Source organism: Oncorhynchus gorbuscha, linkage group LG24 (assembly GCF_021184085.1).
Source record: "Oncorhynchus gorbuscha isolate QuinsamMale2020 ecotype Even-year linkage group LG24, OgorEven_v1.0, whole genome shotgun sequence".
NCBI lineage: Eukaryota > Metazoa > Chordata > Actinopteri > Salmoniformes > Salmonidae > Oncorhynchus > Oncorhynchus gorbuscha.
Window position 1 is genome coordinate 45,048,506 of NC_060196.1, and position 25,660 is coordinate 45,074,165.

The 25,660-nt window shown below is 44.3% G+C and overlaps 2 protein-coding genes across 2 annotated transcripts; both read right to left on the reverse strand.

Moving 5' to 3' along the window:
- Positions 1-17,008: 17,008 nt before the first annotated feature.
- Positions 17,009-18,409, reverse strand: LOC124012628 (fatty acid-binding protein, heart-like). The gene is made up of 4 exons (XM_046326464.1): positions 18,249-18,409; positions 17,885-18,060; positions 17,681-17,785; positions 17,009-17,250 (listed from the first exon to the last, which is right to left on the reverse strand). The coding sequence occupies exons 1-4, from the start codon at positions 18,319-18,321 to the stop codon at positions 17,197-17,199; spliced, it is 408 nt and encodes a 135-aa protein (XP_046182420.1). The 5' UTR covers positions 18,322-18,409; the 3' UTR covers positions 17,009-17,196.
- Positions 18,410-18,907: 498 nt separating this feature from the next.
- On the reverse strand, positions 18,908-20,539 carry LOC124012629 (39S ribosomal protein L53, mitochondrial-like). The gene is made up of 3 exons (XM_046326465.1): positions 20,316-20,539; positions 19,360-19,472; positions 18,908-19,072 (listed from the first exon to the last, which is right to left on the reverse strand). Exons 1-3 carry the CDS (start codon positions 20,336-20,338, stop codon positions 18,954-18,956), a joined length of 255 nt encoding a protein of 84 aa, XP_046182421.1. The 5' UTR covers positions 20,339-20,539; the 3' UTR covers positions 18,908-18,953.
- Between the last annotated feature and the right edge of the window lie 5,121 nt (positions 20,540-25,660).

Below are 25,660 nucleotides of genomic sequence, written 5' to 3' on the forward strand. Positions count from 1 at the left end.
TTTTTACTACTTCTCTTATCTTTCCCTTGGGGATGACATGAATCTCAAACGAGGGTTTAAACGCCTTGCTCGAAATGGGAACAAAAAGGTTTTTCAGAGTACATTTTGTGTATTGAGGAGTGACTGATGACAGATTATAATTTTCGTCCATCAATTGATCAACCTTAAATCCCTAATCCCTGTATTTTAATTGACTTGTAATTTCCTAGAAATACAACACACATAAAACACTTGACAAATATATATATTTTTTACTCTGTGATGTGTTGCTTCTGGAGTGAACCCAAACCAGGCCAGGCTGTCCTTTCCTTCCTTGCATAACATAACGCCCAAGCCCAAAGCTGATGCAGTTCAAATCAGAAAGACTTCATCCAATCCTCAGTTAAACTGGATTTGGAAGTAGTTCAAATTCAGCTTCCCTGCAGTTCCGCTGAGGCCAGGGCTGACCTACCTAACCTTCCTACCCATCAACCCCCTCTCTACCCAGCAGGCCGCAGGACCAGGCTGTACCCAAGGTCCACTTCACTCCAGAGTAGACCCAGATTCAAATAGTATTTTAAATCTTTCAAATGCTTTAGCTGTGCTTGATTGAGTTTGTCTGGTGCAATATAATCAATGGAATAGTCTCAAAAGTGCAAACAACGCCCACCGGGCACTTCAAGCAGGATCCACAAACTCTCAAAGCAATTGAAAGACTTCAAACACTATCTGAACCCAAGTTTGCTTTAGAGTTCCTGTTACAACCTGAGTAGATCAATAAGACAGAGAGGATAGAAGAGGACGATAGAAGAGGACGATAGAAGAGAAGGATAGAAGAGAAGGATAGAAGAGGTGTTTTTGTAAAGATTATGTTATGAAATCTTATATAGGATAGTGTCACAAATTTTACCTGAGGGGAGAAAATGTGTTTGTATATGGTCACAGTGTTGCCAGTGTTGGTAGGAACATTAAATGCGAATTAGATTATTGATTTCAGGTAAAAGCGATATTTGCCGTATCAAATAACCTGTTCTCAGGACCCAATGGGTGAGGCCGAGGAAAACAAAGTGAACTATCGTAAACTGTGTTGCATGTGTGTGTGCGTACATGTGTGTTAGGCTAATATAGCCTCGGTGCTGGTGTGTGTGTGTGTGTGTGTGTGTGTGTGTGTGTGTGTGTGTGTGTGTGTGTGTGTGTGTGTGTGTGTGTGTGTGTGTGTGTGTGTGTGTGTGTGTGTGTGTGTGTGTGTGTGTGTGTGTGTGTGTGTGTGTGTGTGTGTGTGTGTGTGTGTGTGTGTGTGTGAGGAAGGGGACAGCGGAAGGGTGTGGGTGGACGTATACGGCGAGTGGAGCTTTCCAGATGTGACACAAAGGATGTGATTTCATTCCTGTAATGTCCAGGCTGTCTGGTCAACAAGATACCCCTGTGTATGAAAGGCACACACACACACACGTGTAACAGTCTTGCTTCCATCGCTCTCCTTTAAACATTTTTTTTACATTTCAGCTTTATTTAACCAGGTAGGCCAGTTGTGAACAAGTTCTCATTTACAACTGTGACCTGGCCAAGATAAAGCAAAGCAGTGCGACACAAACAACAACACAGAGTTACACGTGGAATAAACAAACATACAGTCAATAACACAATAGAAAAGCCTATATACAGTGTGTGCAAATTATGTAAGATTAGGGAAGTAAGGCAATAAATAGGCCATAGTGGCAAAAAAAATTGAATTTAGCAATTAAACACTGGAGTGATAGATGTGCAGAAGATGAATGTGCAAGTAGAGATACTGGGGTTGAGGTAGTTAGATGGGCTATTTACAGATGGGCTATGTACAGGTGCAATGATCTGTAAGCTGCTCTGACAGCTGATGCTTAAAGTTAGTGAGGAAGATATGAGTCTCCAGCTTCAGTGATTTTTGCAATTCATTCCAGTCATTGGCAGCAGAGAACTGGAAGGAAAGGCGGCCAAAGTAGGAATTGACTTCGGGGGTGACCAGTGAAATATACCTGCTGGAGCACGTGCTATAGGTGGGTGCTGCTATGGTGACCAGTGACCTGAGATAAGGCGGGGCTTAACATAGCAAAGACTTATAGATGACCTGGAGCCAGTGGGTTTGGCGACGAATATGAAGCGAGTGCCAGCCAACGAGAGCATACAGGTCGCAGTGGTGGGTAGTATATGGGGCTTTGGTGAAAAAACGGATGCTACTGTGATAGACTGCATCCAGTTTTCTGAGTAGAGTGTTGGTGGCTATTTTGTAAATGCCATCGCCGAAGTCAAGGATCAGTAGGATGGTCAGTTTTATGAGGGTATGTTTGGCAACATGACTGAAGGATGCTTTGTTGCGAAATAGGAAGCCGATTCTAGATTTAATTTTGGATTGGAGATGCTTAATGTGAATCTGGAAGGAGAGTTTACAAGTTAACCATACACCTTGGTATTTGTAGTTGTCCACATAGTCTAAGTCAGAACCGTTCAGAGTAGGGATGCTAGACTGGCGGGCAGGTGCGGGCAGCGATCCTTTCCCCAACCTTGCCTCAAACCAGGGACTCTCTGAACACAGGGAAACTACTTCAAGGTCTCTGAGCGAGTGACGTCACTGATTGAAACTCTACTAACACGCACCGCTAACTAGCTAGCCATTTTTCTCACACACACACACACACACACACACACACACACACACACACACACACACACACACACACACACACACACACACACACACACACACACACACACACACACACACACACACAGTCTCAAAAATATCCCTCTGGGTGTGTGAATAGACCTAATGTGATACACAGACATTGTATCAGTCCCTGTAGTGTAGACTTTTGTCACGTTCTGACCCTAGTTCTTGTGTTATTTCTTTGTTTTCAGGAAGTGAGTTGGGTTTCTAGGTTGGGTTTCATGTTTGGCCTGATATGGTTCTCAATCAGAGGCAGGTGTTAGTCATTGTCTCTGATTGGGAACCATATTTAGGTAGCCTGTTTTCTGTTGGGGTTTGTGGGTGGTTATTTTCAGTCTTTGTGTGTCTGTACTAGATAGAACTGTTCGGTTGTCACTTTGTTGTTTTGTGTTTTTGAAGTGTTCAGTTTTCCATTAAAAAGATGAACATTAACAACGCTGTGCTTTGGTCCTCTCTATCTCCAGATGACAACCATTACAACTTTATCATTCCCAGACACTGCTGTATTAGTTTTGAGCAGGACTCTACTGTTGGTTTCCCTGACACAGATTATGTAAACCTGGACTAAATTGCTCAGTGTAGAATCTCCATTGAAAGTGCATTTTAGTCCACTACTAGGCTTAAATTGTGTCTGGGAAACCGACCTGACTTTCTCTTCTTTGGTAAACAATGACAGAAGCCTAATATGTATCCCAAAAGACAATTATTTATCTTCACACAACTTTGTTTCGTTAAACATTTCTAATGTTTACTGTGACTCTCTCTCCTCTGACAGATCTCATGTTGGGCTCTCTTTATCACTCTCTTCCTGAGGAGATTCCTCACGGTGCTGTAATTACCTCTGGCCACAGCTACAGCGGATCACTGAACTACGAGCTGTTATAGTAATGTTTCCTTGTATGGATTAAGGCTTGGGCGGTATTATTTTAGATGTCTCTCTCGCCTCAGAAGGAACTTGTACCCTTGCACACAAACACACAAGCACACAAACACATACACACGAATATACAAACACACATAACATGTACACACACACACTAATAACTTATTCCAAGATGGCGTAGCAGTGAAGACGTGTTTGTTTTGTCGTCTCGTGTACTTTTATATTTTTCGTATTTTTTGTATGCATATTTCAATTTATTTTCAATCTCTTTTTGATTTTTCATTCAATTATACCTTCCGGTAACCTGCCTCACCCAATGTGATACTGAATCGCTATTATTTTAAATTTTAGAACACATTCAAGAAACTCCAGAAGCTAACCAGCTAATTAGCTATAAGCTATTTAGTCATTGTTAGCCACTGCTAGCGGCTTTTACCTTCTGCACAGATACCAGCCCTGTTTTTAGCCTGGATAATTACTCGCTAGTCTACCAGTATCTGACTGTCTCTCCACAACAACGCCGGATTCCTGCCGTAATCCCTGGGCCACTACTTCTGATCTTTACAGCTAGCTTGCAGCTAGCTAGCTCACAGCTAGCTTACACTCACCGTGGTACCCAGTACCGAAGCTATCCCTGAGGCCCACCTCCCGGCCTACTCAGCTGTTCACCCGAACCCCACTCATTCACGGCTAGAGCCCAATACTCCACCGGATCCTTGCTATAAACTCTGGACCTTGGCACTGGATCACCGCTGCTACCAATTGGATATATTGGCTAACGCCACTGCCACGAAGCTAGCACCAGTCAGCCGTGAGCCAGGCGCATCTCCCGGCTAGCCAACTAAATTCCACAATAAATCTTTCGCCATCTGGCTTGGATTCTCTGTTGACACGGCGCCCCGCCACACCACCACGACTGGTCTGCCGACGAATATTCCATCCGCTGTGCCTTCATCCGGCCTCCGTCGGAGCAGACGCTCCTACTAGTCCAGGGCTACTAACTTTAAACGCTGTGTCGCTAGCGTAGTGGCGGATTCCCTGTTCCATCTACTGTTGCCTCCTGGCCACTATGATCACTTGGTTACATAGCTGATGCCTGCTGGACTGTCCATTAATCACGGTACTCCATTCTGTTTATTTATTTTTTATCTGTCGGCCCCAGCCGCAAACTCAGGCTCTGTGTGTTGTTAATCCGACCCTCACTGCCTAGTCATCGCCATTTTACCTGCTGTTGTTGTGTTAGCTGATTAGCTGTTGTTGTCTCACCTGTTGTTTTAGCTAGCTCTCCCAATCAACACCTGTGATTACTTTATGCCTCGCTGTATGTCTCTCTCAAATGTCAATATGCCTTGTATACTATTGTTAAGGTTAGTTATCATTGTTTTAGTTTACAATGGAGCCCCTAGTTCCACTCTTCATACCTCTGATACCTCCTTTGTCCCACCCACACATGCGGTGACCTCACCCATTACAACCAGCATGTCCAGAGATACAACCTCTCTTATCATCACCCAGTGCCTGGGCTTACCTCCGCTGTACCCACACCCCACCATACCCCTGTCTGCGCATTATGCCCTGAATATATTCTACCACGCCCAGAAATCTGCTCCTTTTATTCTTTGTCCCCAACACTCTAGGCGACCAGTTTTGATAGCCTTTAGCCGCACCCTCATCCTACTCCTCCTCTGTTCCGCGGGTGATGTGGAGGTAAACCCAGGCCCTGCATGTCCCCAGGCACCCTCATTTGTTGACTTCTGTGATTGAAAAAGTATTGGTTTCATGCATGTCAACATCAGAAGCCTCCTCCCTAAGTTTGTTTTACTCACTGCTTTAGCACACTCTGCCAACCCTGATGTCCTTGCTGTATCTGAATCCTGGCTTAGGAAGGCCACCAAGAATTCTGAGATTTCCATACCCAACTATAACATTTTCCATCAAGATAGGACTGCCAAAGGGGGAGGAGTTGCAGTCTACTGCAGAGAGAGCCTGCAAAGTAATGTCATATCCGCAGTCAAACAACCACCCCTAATCACTGTCAAACGCTCCCTGAAACACTTCTGCGAGCAGGCCTTTCTAATCGACCTGGCCCGGGTATCCTGGAAGGATATTGACCTCATCCCGTCAGTTGAGAATACCTGGTCATTCTTTAAAAGTAACTTCCTCACCATCTTAGATAAGCATGCTCCGTTCAAAAAATGCAGAACTAAGAACAGATATAGACCCTGGTTCACTCCAGACCTGACTGCCCTCGACCAGCGCAAAAACATCCTGTGGCAGACTGCAATAGCATCGAATAGTCCCCGCGATATGGAACTGTTCAGGGAAGTCAGGAACCAATACACGCAGTCAGTCAGGAAAGCAAGGGCCAGCTTTTTCAAGCAGTAATTTGCATCCTGTAGCTTTAACTCCAAAAAGGTCTGGGACACTGTAAAGTCCTTGGAGACTCCCCTCTCTCTCCAGATGAAATCTCGCGTCTTGTGACGGCCGGCCGCCCAACAACCTGCCTGCTCAACCCTATCCCCTCCTCTCTTCTCCAGACCATTTCCGGAGACCTTGTCCCTTACCTCACCTCGCTCATCAACTTATCCCTGACCGCTGGCTACGTCCCTTCCGTCTTCAAGAGAGCGAGAGTTGCACCCCTTCTGAAAAAACCTACAGTCGATCCCTCCGATGTTAACAACTACAGACCAGTATCCCTTCTTTCTTTTCTCTCCAAAACTCTTGAACGTGCCGTCCTTGGTCAGCTCTCCCGCTATCTCTCTCAGAATTACCTTCTTGATCCAAATCAGTCAGGTTTCAAGACTAGTCATTCAACTGAGACTGCTCTTCTCTGTATCACGGAGGCGCTCCGCACCGCTAAAGCTAACTCTCTCTCCTCTGCTCTCATCCTTCTAGACCTATCGGCTGCCTTCGATACTGTGAACCATCAGATCCTCCTCTCCACCCTCTCCGAGTTGGGCATCTCCGGCGCGGCCCACGCTTGGATTGCGTCCTACCTGACAGGTCGCTCCTACCAGGTGGCGGGGCGAGAATCTGTCTCCTCACCACGCGCTCTCACCACTGGTGTCCCCCAGGGCTCTGTTCTAGGCCCTCTCCTATTCTCGCTATACACCAAGTCACTTGGCTCTGTCATAACCTCACATGGTCTCTCCTATCATTGCTATGCAGACGACACACAATTAATCTTCTCCTTTCCCCCTTCTGATGACCAGGTGGCGAATCGCATCTCTGCATGTCTGGCAGACATATCGGTGTGGATGACGGATCACCACCTCAAGCTGAACTTCGGCAAGACGGAGCTGCTCTTCCTCCCGGGGAAGGACTGCCCGTTCCATGATCTCACCATCACGGTTGACAACTCCATTGTGTCCTCCTCCCAGAGCGCTAAGAACCTTGGCGTGATCCTGGACAACACCCTGTCGTTCTCAACTAACATCAAGGCGGTGGCCCGTTCCTGTAGGTTCATGCTCTACAACATCCTCAGAGTACGACCCTGCCTCACACAGGAAGCGGCGCAGGTCCTAATCCAGGCACTTGTCATCTCCCGTCTGGATTACTGCAACTCGCTGTTGGCTGGGCTCCCTGCCTGTGCCATTAAACCCCTACAACTCATCCAGAACGCCGCAGCCCGTCTGGTGTTCAACCTTCCCAAGTTCTCTCACGTCACCCCGCTCCTCCGCTCTCTCCACTGGCTTCCAGTTGAAGCTCGCATCCGCTACAAGACCATGGTGCTTGCCTACGGAGCTGTGAGGGGAACGGCACCTCAGTACCTCCAGGCTCTGATCAGGCCCTACACCCAAACAAGGGTACTGTGTTCATCCACCTCTGGCCTGCTCGCCTCCCTACCACTGAGGAAGTACAGTTCCCGCTCAGCCCAGTCAAAACTGTTCGCTGCTCTGGCCCCCCAATGGTGGAACAAACTCCCTCACGACGCCAGGACAGCGGAGTCAATCACCACCTTCCGGAGACACCTGAAACCCCACCTCTTTAAGGAATAGCTAGGATAGGATAAGTAATCCTTCTCACCCCCCTTTAAGATTTAGATGCACTATTGTAAAGTGACTGTTCTACTGGATGTCATAAGGTGAATGCACCAATTTGTAAGTCGCTCTGGATAAGAGCGTCTGCTAAACGACTTAAATGTAATGTTAAATGTAACAAGAGCACCTCCTCCCAGCTGCCCACTGCACTGAGGCTAGGTAACAAGGTCGCCACCGATAAATCCATGATAATCGAAAACTTCAACAAGCATTTCTCAATGGCTGGCCATGCCTTCCTCCTGGCTACTCAGTCCTCTGGCAGTCTCTATGTGGGTGCCACAGGGTTCAATTCTCGGGCCGACTCTTTTCTCTGTATATATCAATGATGTTGCTCTTGCTACGGCCAATTCCCTTATCCACCTCTATGCAGATGACACCATTCTGTATACTTCTGGCCCTTCCTTGGACACTGTGCTATCTAACCTCCAAACGAGCTTCAATGCCATACAACACTCCTTCCGTGGCCTCCAACTGCTCTTAAACTCTAGTAAAACCAAATGCATGCTTTTCAACCGTTCGATGCCTGCACTCGCGCGCCCGACTAGCATCACCACCCGGGATGGTTCCGACCTAGAATATGTGGACATCTATAAGTACCTAGGTGTCTGGCTAGACTGTAAACGCTCCTTCCAGACTCATATCAAACATCTCCAATCCAAAATCAAATCTAGAATCGTCTTTCTATTTCGCAACAAAGCCTCCTTCACTCACGCTGCCAAACGTACCCTAGTAAAACTGACTATCCTACCGATCCACGACTTCGGCGATGTCATCTACAAAATAGCTTCCAATACTGTACTCAGCAAACTGGATGCAGTTTATCACAGTGCTATCCGTTTTGTTACTAAAGCACCTTATAACCACTCACCACTGCGACCTGTATACTCTAGTCGGCTGGCCCTCGCTACATACTCGTTGCCAGACCCACTGTGTCATGTTTGTCATTTATTATCATGTCTTGTCCCTGTGCTCCCCATTCTATTCGTTTCCCTCTGCTGGTCTTATTTGGTTCTTTCCCTCCTTCTATCCCTCTCTCTCCCCCTCCCTCTCTCACTCTCTCTCTCTCTCTTCTCTCTATCGTTCCGTTCCTGCTCCCAGCTGTTCCTATTCCCCTAATCATCATTTAGTCTTCCCACACCTGTTCCCGATCCTTTCCCCTGATTAGAGTCCCTATTTATTCCTTTGTGTTCCGTTCCTGTCCCGTCGGTTCCTTGTTTAGTATTCACCATGCTGTGATTGCGTTTCGCCCTGTCCTGTCGTGTTTTTGCTGTGATTGTGTATCGCCCTGTCCTGTCGTGTTTTTTGCCTTCATCAGATGCTGCGTGTGAGCAGGTGTCTCTGTCAACTACGGCCTGCGCCTACCCGAAGCGACCTGCAGTCTGTGGCCGCTTCTCCAGTTATTCCCCTCTACAGACTAGAGGATTTCTGTTATTCCCTGTTTGGACTTAAATAAACTCTGTTTCTGTTAAGTCGCTTTTGGGTCCTCTTTCACCTGCATGACAGAAGGAACCGACCAAGGAATGGACCCAGCGACTTCAGACGCTCGTTACACTGCCGTCAAGATCCAAGGAGCCATGCTCGGCAGACACGAGCAGGAATTGTCTGCTGCTCGCCATGCCGTGGAGAACCTGGCCGCTCAGGTTTCCGACCTCTCTGGACAGTTCCAGAGTCTACGTCTCGTGCCACCTGTTACTTCCTGGCCTGCCGAGCCTCCAGAACCTAGGGTTAATAACCCACCTTGCTACTCCGGGCAGCCCACTGAGTGCCGCTCCTTTCTCACGCAGTGTGAGATTGTGTTCTCTCTCCAACCCAACACATACTCTAGAGAGAGAGCTCGGGTTGCTTACGTCATTTCACTCCTTACTGGCCGGGCTCGAGAATGGGGCACAGCTATCTGGGAGGCAAGGGCTGATTGCTCTAACAAGTTCCAGAACTTTAAAGAGGAGATGATTCGGGTTTTTGACCGTTCAGTTTTTGGTAGGGAGGCTTCTAGGGCCCTGGCTTCCTTATGCCAAGGTGAACGGTCCATAACGGATTATTCTATTGAGTTTCGCACTCTTGCTGCCTCTAGTGAGTGGAACGAGCCGGCGCTGCTCGCTCGTTTTCTGGAGGGACTCCACGCAGTGGTTAAGGATGAGATTCTCTCCCGGGAGGTTCCATCAGATGTGGACTCTTTGATTGCTCTCGCCATCCGCATAGAACGACGGGTAGATCTTCGTCACCGGGCTCGTGGAAGAGAGCTCGCATCAACGGTGTTTCCCTGCTCCGCATCGCAACCATCTCCCTCCTCTGGCTTTGAGACTGAGCCCATGCAGCTGGGAGGATTCGCATCTCGACTAAGGAGAGGGAACGGAGGATCACCAACCGCCTGTGCCTCTATTGCGGAGTTGCTGGACAATTTGTTAATTCATGTCCAGTAAGAGGCCAGAGCCCATCAGTAAGCGGAGGGCTACTGGTGAGCGCTACTACTCAGGTCCCTTCATCTAGATCTTGTACTACTATGTCGGTCCATCTACGCTGGACCGGTTCGGGTGCTACATGCAGTGCCTTGATTGACTCTGGGGCTGAGGGTTGTTTCATGGACGAAGCATGGGTTCGGAAACATAACATTCCTTTCAGACCGTTAGACAGGCCTACGCCCATGTTTGCCTTAGATGGTAGTCATCTTCCCAGTATCAAATTTGAGACACTACCTTTAACTCTCACAGTATCTGGTAACCACAGTGAGACTATTTCTTTTGATTTTCCGTTCACCGTTTACACCTGTTGTTTTGGGTCATCCCTGGCTAGTATGTCATAATCCTTCTATTAATTGGTCTAGTAATTCTATCCTATCCTGGAACGTTTCTTGTCATGTGAAGTGTTTAATGTCTGCCATCCCTCCCGTTTCTTCTGTCCCTACTTCTCAGGAGGAACCTGGCGATTTGACAGGAGTGCCGGAGGAATATCATGATCTGCGCACGGTCTTCAGTCGGTCCCGAGCCAACTCCCTTCCTCCTCACCGGTCGTATGATTGTAGTATTGATCTCCTTCCGGGGACCACTCCTCCTCGAGGTAGACTATACTCTCTGTCGGCTCCCGAACGTAAGGCTCTCGAGGATTATTTGTCTGTGTCTCTTGACGCCGGTACCATAGTGCCTTCTTCCTCTCCGGCCGGGGCGGGGTTCTTTTTGTTAAGAAGAAGGACGGTACTCTGCGCCCCTGCGTGGATTATCGAGGGCTGAATGACATAACGGTTAAGAATCGTTATCCGCTTCCCCTTATGTCATCAGCCTTCGAGATTCTGCAGGGAGCCAGGTGCTTTACTAAGTTGGACCTTCGTAACGCTTACCATCTCGTGCGCATCAGAGAGGGGGGACGAGTGGAAAACGGCGTTTAACACTCCGTTAGGGCATTTTGAGTACCGGGTTCTGCCGTTCGGTCTCGCCAATGCGCCAGCTGTTTTTCAGGCATTAGTTAATGATGTTCTGAGAGACATGCTGAACATCTTTGTTTTTGTCTATCTTGACGATATCCTGATTTTTTTCTCCGTCACTCGAGATTCATGTTCAGCACGTTCGACGTGTTCTACAGCGCCTTTTAGAGAATTGTCTCTACGTAAAGGCTGAGAAGTGCTCTTTTCATGTCTCCTCCGTTACTTTTCTCGGTTCCGTTATTTCCGCTGAAGGCATTCAGATGGATTCCGCTAAGGTCCAAGCTGTCAGTGATTGGCCCGTTCCAAGGTCACGTGCCGAGTTGCAGCGCTTTTAGGTTTCGCTAATTTCTATCGGCGTTTCATTCGTAATTTCGGTCAAGTTGCTGCCCCTCTCACAGCTCTTACTTCTGTCAAGACGTGTTTTACGTGGTCCGGTTCCGCCCAGGGAGCTTTTGATCTTCTAAAAGAACGTTTTACGTCCGCTCCTATCCTCGTTACTCCTGACGTCACTAGACAATTCATTGTCGAGGTTGACGCTTCAGAGGTAGGCGTGGGAGCCATTCTATCCCAGCGCTTCCAGTCTGACGATAAGGTTCATCCTTGCGCTTATTTTTCTCATCGCCTGTCGCCATCTGAGCGCAACTATGATGTGGGTAACCGTGAACTGCTCGCCATCCGCTTAGCCCTAGGCGAATGGCGACAGTGGTTGGAGGGGGCGACCGTTCCTTTTGTCGTTTGGACAGACCATAAGAACCTTGAGTACATCCGTTCTGCCAAACGACTTAATGCCCGTCAAGCTCGTTGGGCGTTGTTTTTCGCTCGTTTCGAGTTTGTGATTTCTTACCGTCCGGGTAGCAAGAACACCAAGCCTGATGCCTTATCCCGTCTGTTTAGTTCTTCTGTGGCTTCTACTGATCCCGAGGGGATTCTTCCTTATGGGCGTGTTGTCGGGTTAACAGTCTGGGGAATTGAAGGACAGGTTAAGCAAGCACTCACGCACACTGCGTCGCCGCGCGCTTGTCCTAGTAACCTCCTTTTCGTTCCTGTTTCCACTCGTCTGGCTGTTCTTCAGTGGGCTCACTCTGCCAAGTTAGCTGGTCATCCCGGTGTTCGAGGCACTCTTGCGTCTATTCGCCAGCGCTTTTGGTGGCCGACTCAGGAGCGTGACACGCGCCGTTTCGTGGCTGCTTGTTCGGACTGCGCGCAGACTAAGTCGGGTAACTCTCCTCCTGCCGGTCGTCTCAGACCGCTCCCCATTCCTTCTCGACCATGGTCTCACATCGCCTTAGACTTCATTACCGGTCTGCCTTTGTCTGCGGGGAAGACTGTGAGAGCCGCCAATAAACGCAGGATTAAGAGTCCAAGGTATTGTTGCGGCCAGAGAGTGTGGCTTTCCACTCGCAACCTTCCTCTTACGACAGCTTCTCGTAAGTTGACTCCGCGGTTCATTGGTCCGTTCCGTGTCTCCCAGGTCGTCAATCCTGTCGCTGTGCGACTGCTTCTTCCGCGACATCTTCGTCGCGTCCATCCTGTCTTCCATGTCTCCTGTGTTAAGCCCTTTCTTCGCACCCCGTTCGTCTTCCCTCCCCCTCCCGTCCTTGTCGAGAGCGCACCTATTTACAAGGTACATAAGATCATGGACATGCGTTCTCGGGACGGGGTCACCAATACTTAGTGGATTGGGAGGGTTACGGTCCTGAGGAGAGGAGTTGGGTTCCGTCTCGGGACGTGCTGGACCGTTCACTCATCGATGATTTCCTCCGTTGCCGCCAGGATTCCTCCTCGAGTGCGCCAGGAGGCGCTCGGTGAGTGGGGGTACTGTCATGTTTGTCATTTATTATCATGTCTTGTCCCTGTGCTCCCCATTCTATTCGTTTCCCTCTGCTGGTCTTATTTGGTTCTTTCCCTCCTTCTATCCCTCTCTCTCCCCCTCCCTCTCTCACTCTCTCTCTCTCTCTTCTCTCTATCGTTCCGTTCCTGCTCCCAGCTGTTCCTATTCCCCTAATCATCATTTAGTCTTCCCACACCTGTTCCCGATCCTTTCCCCTGATTAGAGTCCCTATTTATTCCTTTGTGTTCCGTTCCTGTCCCGTCGGTTCCTTGTTTAGTATTCACCATGCTGTGATTGCGTTTCGCCCTGTCCTGTCGTGTTTTTGCTGTGATTGTGTATCGCCCTGTCCTGTCGTGTTTTTTGCCTTCATCAGATGCTGCGTGTGAGCAGGTGTCTCTGTCAACTACGGCCTGCGCCTACCCGAAGCGACCTGCAGTCTGTGGCCGCTTCTCCAGTTATTCCCCTCTACAGACTAGAGGATTTCTGTTATTCCCTGTTTGGACTTAAATAAACTCTGTTTCTGTTAAGTCGCTTTTGGGTCCTCTTTCACCTGCATGACACACTGGCTCCAGGTCATCTACAAGTCCATGCTAGGTAAAGCTCCGCCTTATCTCAGTTCACTGGTCACGATGGCAACACCCACCCGTAGCACACGCTCCAGCAGGTGTATCTCACTGATCATCCCTAAAGCCAACACCTCATTTTGCCGCCTTTCCTTCCAATTCTCTGCTGCCTGTGACTGGAATGAATTGCAAAAATTGTTGAAGTTGGAGACTCTCCCTCACCAACTTTAATCATCTGCTATCTGATCAGCTAACCGATCGCTGCAGCTGTACATAGTCCATCGGTAAATAGCCCACCCAATTTACCTACCTCATCCCCATACTGTTTTTATTTATTTACTTTTCTGCTCTTTTGCACACCAGTATCTCTACCTGCACATGACCATCTGATCATTTATCACTCCAGTGTTAATCTGCTAAATTGTAATTATTCGCCTACCTCCTCATGCCTTTTGCACACAATGTATATAGACCCCCCTTTTTTCTACTGTGTTATTGACTTGTTAATTGTTTACTCCATGTGTAACTCTGTGTTGTCTGTTCACACTGCTATGCTTTATCTTCGCCAGGTCGCAGTTGCAAATGAGAACCTATTCTCAACTAGCCTACCTGGTTAAATAAAGGTGAAATAAAAAATAAAAATAAAAATAAAAACTAGCCTACCTGGTTAAATAAAGGTGAAATAAATAAATAAATGAAGATCATAATTATGAACCTTGAGTCATTGGTCCAACAGTACTCATGTGACCTATTGTCATCCATATGAATATCAAAATATTGATGAAATATTTTGATCACGCTGTATGTGGGCAAGAGACTTCCATTAGTGTGTACAGCAGTCTGTAACTTCAACTTCGCTCTGCTACACTGTACCAATCAGTCTATACCTTTGCTGCACGTCTCAAGTTGTGTTTATCCTACCAGCATTTGCAACTGTGATAAACTTGGCAACCCACCCGCTGTGCAAACTTTATACAGCGTAGGCAGTGGCCTGTTCGCATTGTCCTGCCTAAATGTGATGTCGGTGGAGAGTTGGCCCACAGTTCCACCTAATTCAGCTGTTTTCGCCATTAACCACAATCAGTATATCTGCTCTGTTTCCTGCCATGGGAAAGTGGCTTTCGGCTAACTGTCGCTCTCTGGAACAATCTCAGCTCGAGTCCCTGCCAAAGGGAGTGACTCCAGGGAGACCCACAATGCTCTGGGTTCCCTAAGTTACGCACCACTGCAACTATGTGGCCTACAACATGAGAAATGTTCCAGACCAAAAAAAGGAAAGGAATGCATATCCTCTGTGACCTCTAACACTGGTCCCCTTTGAAAATCAAAAAGCATTCACATCCCAGTAGATTAGGTCTGGTGGTCCCCTTTGAAAATCAAAAAGCATTCACATCCCAGTAGATTAGGTCTGGTGGTCCCCTTTGAAAATCAAAAAGCATTCACATCCCAGTAGATTAGGTCTGGTGGTCCCCTTTGAAAATCAAAAAGCATTCACATCCCAGTAGATTAGGTCTGGTGGTCCCCTTTGAAAATCAAAAAGCATTCACATCCCAGTAGATTAGGTCTGGTGGTCCCCTTTGAAAATCAAAAAGCATTCACATCCCAGTAGATTAGGTCTGGTGGTCCCCTTTGAAAATCAAAAAGCATTCACATCCCAGTAGATTAGGTCTGGTGGTCCCCTTTGAAAATCAAAAAGCATTCACATCCCAGTAGATTAGGTCTGGTGGTCCCCTTTGAAAATCAAAAAGCATTCACATCCCAGTAGATTAGGTCTGGTGGTCCCCTTTGAAAATCAAAAAGCATTCACATCCCAGTAGATTAGGTCTGGTGGTCCCCTTTGAAAATCAAAAAGCATTCACATCCCAGTAGATTAGGTCTGGTGGTCCCCTTTGGAAATCAAAAAGCATTCACATCCCAGTAGATTAGGTCTGGTGGTCCCCTTTGAAAATCAAAAAGCATTCACATCCCAGTAGATTAGGTCTGGTGGTCCCCTTTGAAAATCAAAAAGCATTCACATCCCAGTAGATTAGGTCTGGTGGTCCCCTTTGAAAATCAAAAAGCATTCACATCCCAGTAGATTAGGTCTGGTGGTCCCCTGCCAACAACAAGCATTTCATCATATAACTTTCCAAGATCTAGCTACTTGACCCCTCCAAACCTCCCAGGCTTAGCTAGCCTTCCATCTGAACATTTTGAAGTACGTAGCTTTTTTTGTCTTGTTCTGCCCATGCTCGAGAGAAGTGTGTTATTGGATGTGATCCGAATACAAACTAAACAGATAAACGTTGATTTGGGGTTGAGATGAAAAATGTTTCCAATGGCTCCTGTTGCTATTCAAACTTTCACAAGGTCTTCAACTCTTGACAGTCCTGTTATGACTCAAACCACTCAAATTTAGCTTTGAGCAAAATATCTTAACATACAGTAAATAGCCTGTCCGTGTTGATGTACTGTACAGTAATCCTTCAAAATCTACATTCCATGTCAATTTGACTTGTACAGTGTTTGAAAGTGTTAGCTAAAGCTAAATTAGCATAATAAAAGTAATCCCCATATAAATCTGTCAGATTAAACTAGAGATATATATATATATTTTTGCGTTGGATATGTCTTGATCCACCGTGCTTGTCAGACCATGAGATATCCTGAAAATCGGTCTTCTCACAAAATCGTCTGTGACGTCCGTACGGTTTGGCCTAGAAACTATTGTACAGCCGATCTACCAACTTTTGTCTGTGGAGTCCGAACAGTTTAGGCTATATAGTTTGGGCTTCCGCTCTGTGGAAAGGTGAGACTCTCACAAACACACACATGTCGCTTGATTTGCTCTAGGATGCCCACAGGCCTCACAAGACTCGTCTGAAGACCCCCTCCCCCGCTACCAGTTAAAAACAACATGGACGTATACAGAATATGGAGACTGTTTAGTGACAAAAAAGGGGTTAAATATATGTCAAGAAAACTAAAACAAATCTTTCCTGACACTTCAGAACAAACTTCTTTTAGATTGTTTTGGGAGGGGGACTATCTGTTGCTCCATCAAGTGAATCTGTTATTCAATGCATGTGTTCAGCAAATATTTTTATTTTATTTTTGGGGGATCTTTCAAGGGGTCTTAAAATTTGAAATCAAATAGCAAAACAATCCTTGATATGACATTCTTAAAACAATTCCATATAGCTTACCAGAACCCCTTCCCCGGCTTAAACAAGGCCAAGACTGTAATGGGTTAAACACATGGTTATGATAAAGCCAAGGGAGCTGACAAATACCATGTTTGCGATAATCAAATATACTTAATTATTTGTTGCAGAAAACAATGATGGATTTGTTCATTGTTAAAGCTCATGGCAATCAAGAAAGACATCTGTTATTTAAGGAGAAACGTGGCAACACGATGTGAATAAATCTCCCACATTTTGTGTCAGTCTATGAATAAAATGTGTTCTTGTCTTATGTTTCATTATTTTTTTATATGTTTAGAGTTAAAAAAGTAAAACATACATATTAGTCTTTAGTGGTCAATATTGTCCCTACTGTCACATCTGGAGAAGCCAACCAAGACATTGTGCAATAATTCCAAATAAGAACAGAGGGAAATGTAAAGTTTTTTATTAAAACCAGAACAATGTTTATAACCAAATGTATTATATTGAAGTATTACAATGCATAAATTTGTTTGGCAATACAATGAATAATATGAGCAATACGCGCTGTAACTTTAGCTTTGCTGCTCATTGAACTGAGCCTGTCGTCATCCGAAACAAAATGGTCCTGAGTCCCATTACACCTCCTTCATGTATGTCCTCACCGCAATCACATCTCCCATCATGCATTTCTGTAAGGATGAGAAGTAAGAGTGGAAGAGGAGAGGAGGGGAAAGGAGAAGAGAGGAGAATAGGAGAGGAAAATAAGGTGTGTTACAGTAGGTCAGAGTTGAGATGTTTCAGGTGCAGGCGAAGAGCCAGGAATACACATTCCAGCATATGTTTTAGGTTAAAGGGTGATAAAACACTTGTTCAATGTCAGATGTAAAATGGTTGAGCTTATATAGTCAAGTGTGACTTAACTTTCCCAACAAGTTTCATTGGCAACATTTCAACTTTGTGGTGAATTTTAAAAAAAAAAGCATTTATATCATACATTTTTACATTAGTCTGTCAAGTCTAGAAGTTATTTACAAATAAACCATCACTACAAACATGCCAAAAAAGACTACAGGACCATTTGAGAAACGTTATATAAGTAATTAAAAAACGATTCCTTACCGCTATCAACTTTCCATCCCCAGTCACCTCTCTCTCTATTGTTGTCTCTTTGCCGTCCCACTTCTGTTTTTGCACAAGTTTGCAATTTTCAAGACTAAAAACGGTCTGAAGATGAAAGGAAAAAAATAAACGTTATTTCCAATGACCCGTTAACCCAAATCAACGGACTTTCACACACATATTTAAAAAAAAATCTAAACCAACCATTGTTTTTCTGTCGTCTGCGGTTGTTTCTTCGAAAGGCTCGTTGAGATTGAATTTAACCTCAACCGTTTTGAAAGTGCTCTGAGATTTCAAACAGATCATTCCTTGGTCGTCCATGTTGATGATCAAACTGGGCTTGGTGCGGTTTCCCACCTGTCGGGTCGCGAAACCAACACCTGCACAACAGATAACAAACTGTCAAGAGGGATGTATTGACAGTGTGGCGTGGTACAACCCAATGCATAATACATACTAATGTATGTAAATAAAAATGACTAGCCTTATCATAGCATCATGTTATATGTATATTATTATATACATTCATATGTAATCAATAATTTAAGATTAGACAAATATATCATACCCAAAGCTTTCATGTAGTCATCAAAGTTCTCGCTGGAAATCATTTTCCAGGTCCCCACAAACTTGTCAACCATTTTTCCAGTTAGCCTATATCTGCAATATTCCCAACAGTTCAGTCTATTGGTCCAAGCTCAACTCTACTCACTCTGTTGAGAACGAGCCACGGTTTTAAAGGGATCTCTCTGGCTCGCGCATTCTACAACTACCCAATCACAGTCACGAACGTCACTGTATGTAGTTCCTCAATTTTCGACGGATGGAATAATGCTAGAATGGGTGAAAGGTTTTTGAGTGCCGCATCTACTACTGTGCCAAATTACGTTTAGCTTACTATGTCAGAGGCTATGCGTTTCACAATGTCCTTTCAAACGCTTAAAAGAGTGTCTATTACTCTGCAAATAGTTGACAAATCACATGCTCCAAAACTATGACAGGGGGAGATAATACAATCTAAAAGCCTACATAGAGTGGACAAAGATTATCTTAAACTAGGCAGAAAAAAATAAAATAATTTTCACTTCAAATAAGTCTTATGCCATCGAACCTGAATAACTTTAAAAAGTGAAAATGCACACAATACAACTTCGCTAAACGTAAAACCATTCAATAAGTTCTATAATTGAGTGAAAACCAACACAGAATAGTTCAATTAAAGTATTTTATTATAAACATTTACAAATACACATACACATGACTGAGGGTGGGACTACTTCTTGGCTGTCATTTTGGCCTGGGGGTCCTTGGCTACACATGGGGACTGCAGTGCTGTCAGCATCTCCTTGATGGTCAGTCTCGCTCTCTTCATCATTAGCCTTTTTCCATCCACTGTAGGGAAGAGGGTAAAGCACTCGTTGAACTGAGGCAGGATAAAAGTTACACAAAACCAAATTGGGAACTCAGCTACTTGGTACCAAATGGTGAGGACCCCAAAGAATCCAATAAGCTAATTACTATTATGTAAGGCTAATTATATTTTTGTAAATACTGGTCTGGAACAAAAGCCTGCACACTATATCTCTCCAGTACCAGGATTGGTGACAACTGGCAATATAGACCTACCTTAGACCTATATTATGTAAAGCTTCGGTAAAAGTCAACTTTATTCTACTTACTAAATGTAATGTCCACCAGTGGATCAGACTGGTCATGTTTCACTTCTGTCATCACCTCACAGTTTATACTGGTAGATCTGGCCTTCTCAGATCCAACCATGACCAGGAACTCCCTGCAGGACACCAACAAGGAACGACATATTAACAGGGGATGCATCTCTGTGTGGGGATTGATCCATCACCGGAATAAGAAATATAGATTAAATTCACCCATTCAGAAGAGAAAAAACATCTGTAAATTACATGCCAACCGTTACTTATTTCAGCGAGCCTCTTAATTATGGAATGCGCCTTGTGGCTACACATAATATAATAAATATATAATATAAGCCATTTAGCAGACGCTTTTATCCAAAGCGACTTACAGTCATGTGTGCATACATTCTACGAATGGGTGGTCCCGGGGATCGAACCCACTACCCTGGCGTCACAAGCGCCATGCTCTACCAACTGAGCTACAGAAGGACCACTACACATGCTATGCAGTAGATTATAGGCCTACATAATCAGTTAATTAATAGTTTATAGATGGTTTGTAAATCTGAAATAAACAGTCATATAACACATTGCTTGATGATGCTTGCCAAATATTGAGTTTACAGCAATAGCATTCTAACATTAGCATTTAACGGTTGTTGCCAGTGAAGCAAGAAGCCGAATGACAATCTCGATCTACCAATCTCAACGTTTATTAGGTGAGATATTTAAGGTCGCTAGCTAGAAACGAATAACCTTGCTAAATCTGTCTATATCAACAATATGAAGAAATGTTGCTAAAAAATGACTGGTTGCACAGATAACATTAAACGATACGTGATTGTCTGTGAGCATCTGTGAAATGGGAGATGCATTATTTGTCCTACAGGAGAGGCTTGCTTCCCTTTCATAGAATGAATAAAAGTACATTCTGCTCACTAGAAAAATGTATATTCACATGGCTCAATTAGACAACTTACTTTCTTACCATTGGAACGAACATTGGATTAAAATGGACAAATCTGCACAACAATGTTATTGACTGCTTCAGCACCACCGCTGACCGTATGCCGCCATATTTTCTCAACCTGGGCCCTGTACAGGAACGTCTCGAGCGCAGATTCTACAAGAGTGTGTTCACCGTTTTTAACCTGTTCTGTTACTGTTTCTAGGTTGAGCAGACTCCTGGCACACAGACCCAGTGTCATTGTTTCTAGGGGGTGGTTGATGTTGATTTATTTTAATATGACACTTATCAGGTGGGTGTGTCACTGCAGAGAGGCTAATTTTGAATACATACAGATCTGCTTTACTTACTTTCACCTCCGGAGAATGTGTTCAGTCGCAGGTACGGTCTCAGAACAGCCTATCAGCATATTAACAGATCTATAGATAATTTGAAAATTTACTGTATACTCTCACAAATAATGTTCATCGCTAGAGGGGAGTAGTGGATAACACAAGTAAAAGCTTCCTATGTCACTTTCACTAATTGCTCATTCTGCACACACTAGATGGCAGTAATGGACAAAACATGACTAATATTACAAATGGATCATTCAAATAATTTATCGGGTTACAACTTTGCATGGTGTGTGAACAATCCCTTTGAAAATGGCATCTATTCGAGTCAGTATCAGTTATTCTAGTGTCAAAATGGACTACAAAGTGTAAGTAGGATCATATGGGTCATAAAGTCAGTCTCGCCTTAAATGGAGTTTGGAACATCCATGTGTCACAACTGGTAATGAAGGTTGGGTTTTGATTATATGATTTCCATTTGCCCACTAACATGGGGTGAACAGATGCAGTGATTGCTCTCTGTCCAATAGCATAGACAGTGAGACAGACTTCCTCATCTACAGTGTCTCATGGGGGAAAAACATAATTAACCAAATGCAGAGCCAGTCAGGAAACACACCCCCAAGACTGAAATCTCGTTTTTCTTATGAGTAACAGAAAAACACCAATGCCAATCAGCATGTTCAGTGGCTCTTTAAATTGTCTTTGGTGTGTGGGTGAATATGTTGTAGATAGCCTAGTGTAGTGAACGGTGGGTCAGGGAAGCAAACCCAGGGTGCTGGCGTGAAAGGCAAACAGTCTGCACATTGAAACAATAGGCTTAACCCACTTGGTGGGAATTGTAATGTGGCTTATATAGCAAGGCTCACCACACTGCCCCCTCCAAACCGGAAGGCACATCCTCTTGTTTCGACTACTCAGACCCCTTTAAAAGTTTGGGCCGTCTGTTGCAATGGCCTCATTGAACCAGTACATCATCCCACTTCTGGCACCAATGTAGCGAACGGCAGGGCAGGGAAGCTAACCAGGGTCCCTAGCGCGAAAGGCAAACACCCCACGTATTGCGCCAATAGGGTTATCCCACTTGGTGGGAATTGTAACAAGGATCGCTACAATAGGATTAATTAGGCTATAATTCAGTGCTACTGACAGCCTACTTTATAATATGTACAAACTTAGGTAGGCTTTGTCAAATCATGTTCACCTTATTGAAATGATGACTACAGAGTTCTGAAACCCAGAGGACCAACAGACTCGACAAACCAGACCAGGGTTTGGGAAGTCAATGGGAGAAGTAAAAGATTGATCCTAAATTGTTAATTTTCTCAAAATCTAAAGGCAAAATCTAGATTTGAGACAATGTCTTAAGTAGCTGAAAATGTCATGACTACAACTTCGTTAGACGTGTTTCTGGGCATGAGCTATGCTAGCTAATGTCACAATGACAACACCTACAGTACAAGCGTAATCAGGGATTTCCAGAGTCCTATATTTAAGTAATAAGACCTGAGGGGGTGTGGTATATAGCCAATATACCATGGCTAAGAGCTGTTCTTATAAGTGACACAACGCAGAGTGCCTGGATATAGCCCTTAGTCGTGGTATATTGGCCATATACCACAAACCCCCAAGGAGCCTTATTGCTATTATAAACTGCTTTCAAGTCTGATATACCACGGCTGTCAGCCAATCACAACCGGGCCGTGATTGGGAGTCCCAAAGGGCGGTGCACATTTGGCCCAGCGTTGTCCGGGTTTGACCAGTGTAGGCCGTCATTGTAAATAAGAATTTATTCTTAACTGACTTGCCTCTTTAAATAAAGGTACACTTTTTATTTGAAAACAAAAATCTGCATTCGGGGATCAAACCACTCAGTATATAAGATAAAATATACCACAGGTATATTGCGAAACTACTTTTTTACTGTTCTAATTACATTGGTAAGCATTTAATAATAGCAATAAGGCTCCTCGGGGGTTAGTGGTACTGTATATGGCCAATATAAAGCGACTAAGGGCTGTATCCAGGCACTCTGCGTTGTGTCACTTATAAGAACAGCCCTTAGCCGTGGTATATTGGCCATGTGCCACACCACCTCAGGACTTATTGCTTAAATATACCACAGCGTTCAGCCAATCAGCATCTAGGAGCCAAACTACCCAGTTTATAATTCTTAATATTTAGCTCTGGAGATTTCTATTGGCGAAACAATTTCTAGGCACCTTTATTTAAATTCTCTTTGTTATGGCCACTGACCCAAAAATGGTGGATAAATTATAGATAGCTCACTCAAGCCATTTACGATTGTCCCGAAAAAGTATGTTCTGGTTTACTTAAGTGGGTTTCTCTCCATAGACACCAATGCAGTAGCAGCTGGGTCTGGTCTACTTAGGTCATTGACTTTCATTGAACCAGTAAAAAACTATGAGTGGGGTGTATCACTTCCTCTTCCATCTCTGAATGGACTTACCTCTCATTTGACTTACCTCTCACTACCATCAAGACATCCAGTTTCATCTGCCGCAGGCCTACTGTAGTGTTCTTGTCCACAAAGTGGAAGGAGCAAACGTGATCGTTTCGGGGTTTCTTCATCAAAAGGTTGAAGAGATGGATAGTTTGGAGGTGGGTGTAGATCGTAATGTGCCACAACTGTACTCGGACCGTAAAAGGTTGATTATCAGTACATTGCAGCTCTAAAAAAACGTTCAACCTTTACTGAACATATTATATGCTACACTCTTAGATTAAAAATAATTCCCTTTCCACAAAGGGTTCTACTTGGAACCCAAAATAGTTATACCTGGAACCAAAATAGGTTCTACCTGGAACCAAAAAGGGTTCTCCTATGGGGGCAGACAAAGAATCCTTTTGGAACCCATTTTTCTAAGAGTGTACTAGTATATGCTACTAGTTTGTCATGAAGAACTCATCGTTAAACGGTGGGTCAAGTTAGCTAGCTACTGCAAGTAACTGAAGCCGAAGTGTGAAGAATTGGCTACTGGAAGTTCCACCACTAAGGAAGCAAAGATGGCGGCGGCAGCTCTATTTCCATTAAGTTCTCTCAGTATTGGCTATAGGCCTATTAAATTTCCACTGGTCATAATAAACAATAATTATCCATGTGTATCCTAAATTCCCAAATATTTTGTATAATTTCAGTTTTTTTTTGTGCATCTATAGCTCATATTTTATGCTATTCCCTTAATTAATATTCAATAAACACTAGCGACTGAATAACATGACATGATTGATTACTGTAACTGAGAGGAAATCGCTACTGACAATCTCTGCTAATCTACTGACTGATGATGTTGGTGTGTAAAATTAAGTTAGGTTGGAGAGGACCAACCGTCTGGGGCAATCTGTCATGATCTAATTTAATATAGCAGAGGTAAATACGCACACACACACACACACACACACACACACACACACACACACACACACACACACACACACACACACACACACACACACACACACACACACACACACACACACACACACACACACACACACACACACACACACACACACACACACACACACACACACACACACACACACACACACACACACACACACACACACACACACACACACACACACACACACACACAGACAGTCAATAAAGCAGAGGTGTGTCTTTAAAATAGACAATCAAACTGACAAAGGCAAGCTACAGTTGTTTGCTTCTAGAAGCAGGTGGAAAGGGTCAACTATACAAGAATGCACACAATGCAAAACACTTTTATTCAAATGATACTGTCGGTGGTTTGTCAGATGCCGTTCGTGTTTGAGTCTTTTCATCTACTCCATGTGTCGCCTACATAGTGCTTTATTAACACAGGCATCTTCCTGATTTAACCAAGAAAAATTGTCAAAACTGATTTCCAAGCAGAAAATGTCAAACAATATGGCATTGGGTTATAATGAAAAGCAGTGGGTGAATGTAGCAGTATTCATTAATCAAATCCATTCATGGTACACTTAATTTAAACTCAGATAGATAGCCCCACCTTCATGTCTAACGTACCAAGAAATATGGTAGATATATTCTGCCACGGCCTCTGTGTCCTCTGAACCATAAATAAATGTAGGCAGGCTGCATTACGCATACAGTACAATGATAACAGCTGTGGTGGGTTGTGACTGTGAGAAAACATTGTATATGACAACATATGTCACCAAAATATTGCACAAAAGAACATTTCCAAGCTGCCATCGTCTCTTTTTCAGTTTTGCGGAAATAAAATGCTTTTATTTTTAGCTATAATCTATTCATCAAAGTGATAAATAGTGTTAAAAGGGTTTTATGACATTCCCACACCCTCGCCATTAATGTCCATTTTTCTATTAAGAAGTGTAAGTAACAGGCTTTATTTAGATTCGTACAGTATTCACCACTCCCCAAGCCCTGTTGCAGCCCTAAACTCAATGTCCCGTTCAGTCAGAGGATCAAGTCATAAGCAGGGAGGGGGCAGGCTCAAAGAAACAATGTAGCGGAATTGACCAGGGAGGGGTCAATTCCTAATAAAGGTTAAATAACAGTAAGGGGTGTTTGTATATTATTTTCTACTGGTTTTGTCAACTTTTAGTGCCTAAATATAGGTTATGGCCATGCTGAATTATTCTTTCAATCAGCTTATGAGGGGATTATCAGGAAGCTAAAGATGACTGTCATTGTCTTCCTTCATGTATTAGCCAAAAGGAGGGCTCACTCACCAAAATACCCATATAGGCTTGTTGAAGACGGACAGACTACAGCTATTGTCTTTGTGTAGGCTACCCTGTGTTCTTAATACTCATCTATCAAGGTATCTTGTTCTGCAAATAAAAGTGGTGTTCTAAAACAATTAAATACCATTATAATAATGTATAACATGTTAGATCTAGCCTAATACATTGACTATACATTACTCTACATTGCATTACTATATATTTCCCATTGAATGTGTGTTGAATCAACTGGTTGAATCAACGTTGTTTCCACGTCATTTCAATGACATTAAATTGAACCAAC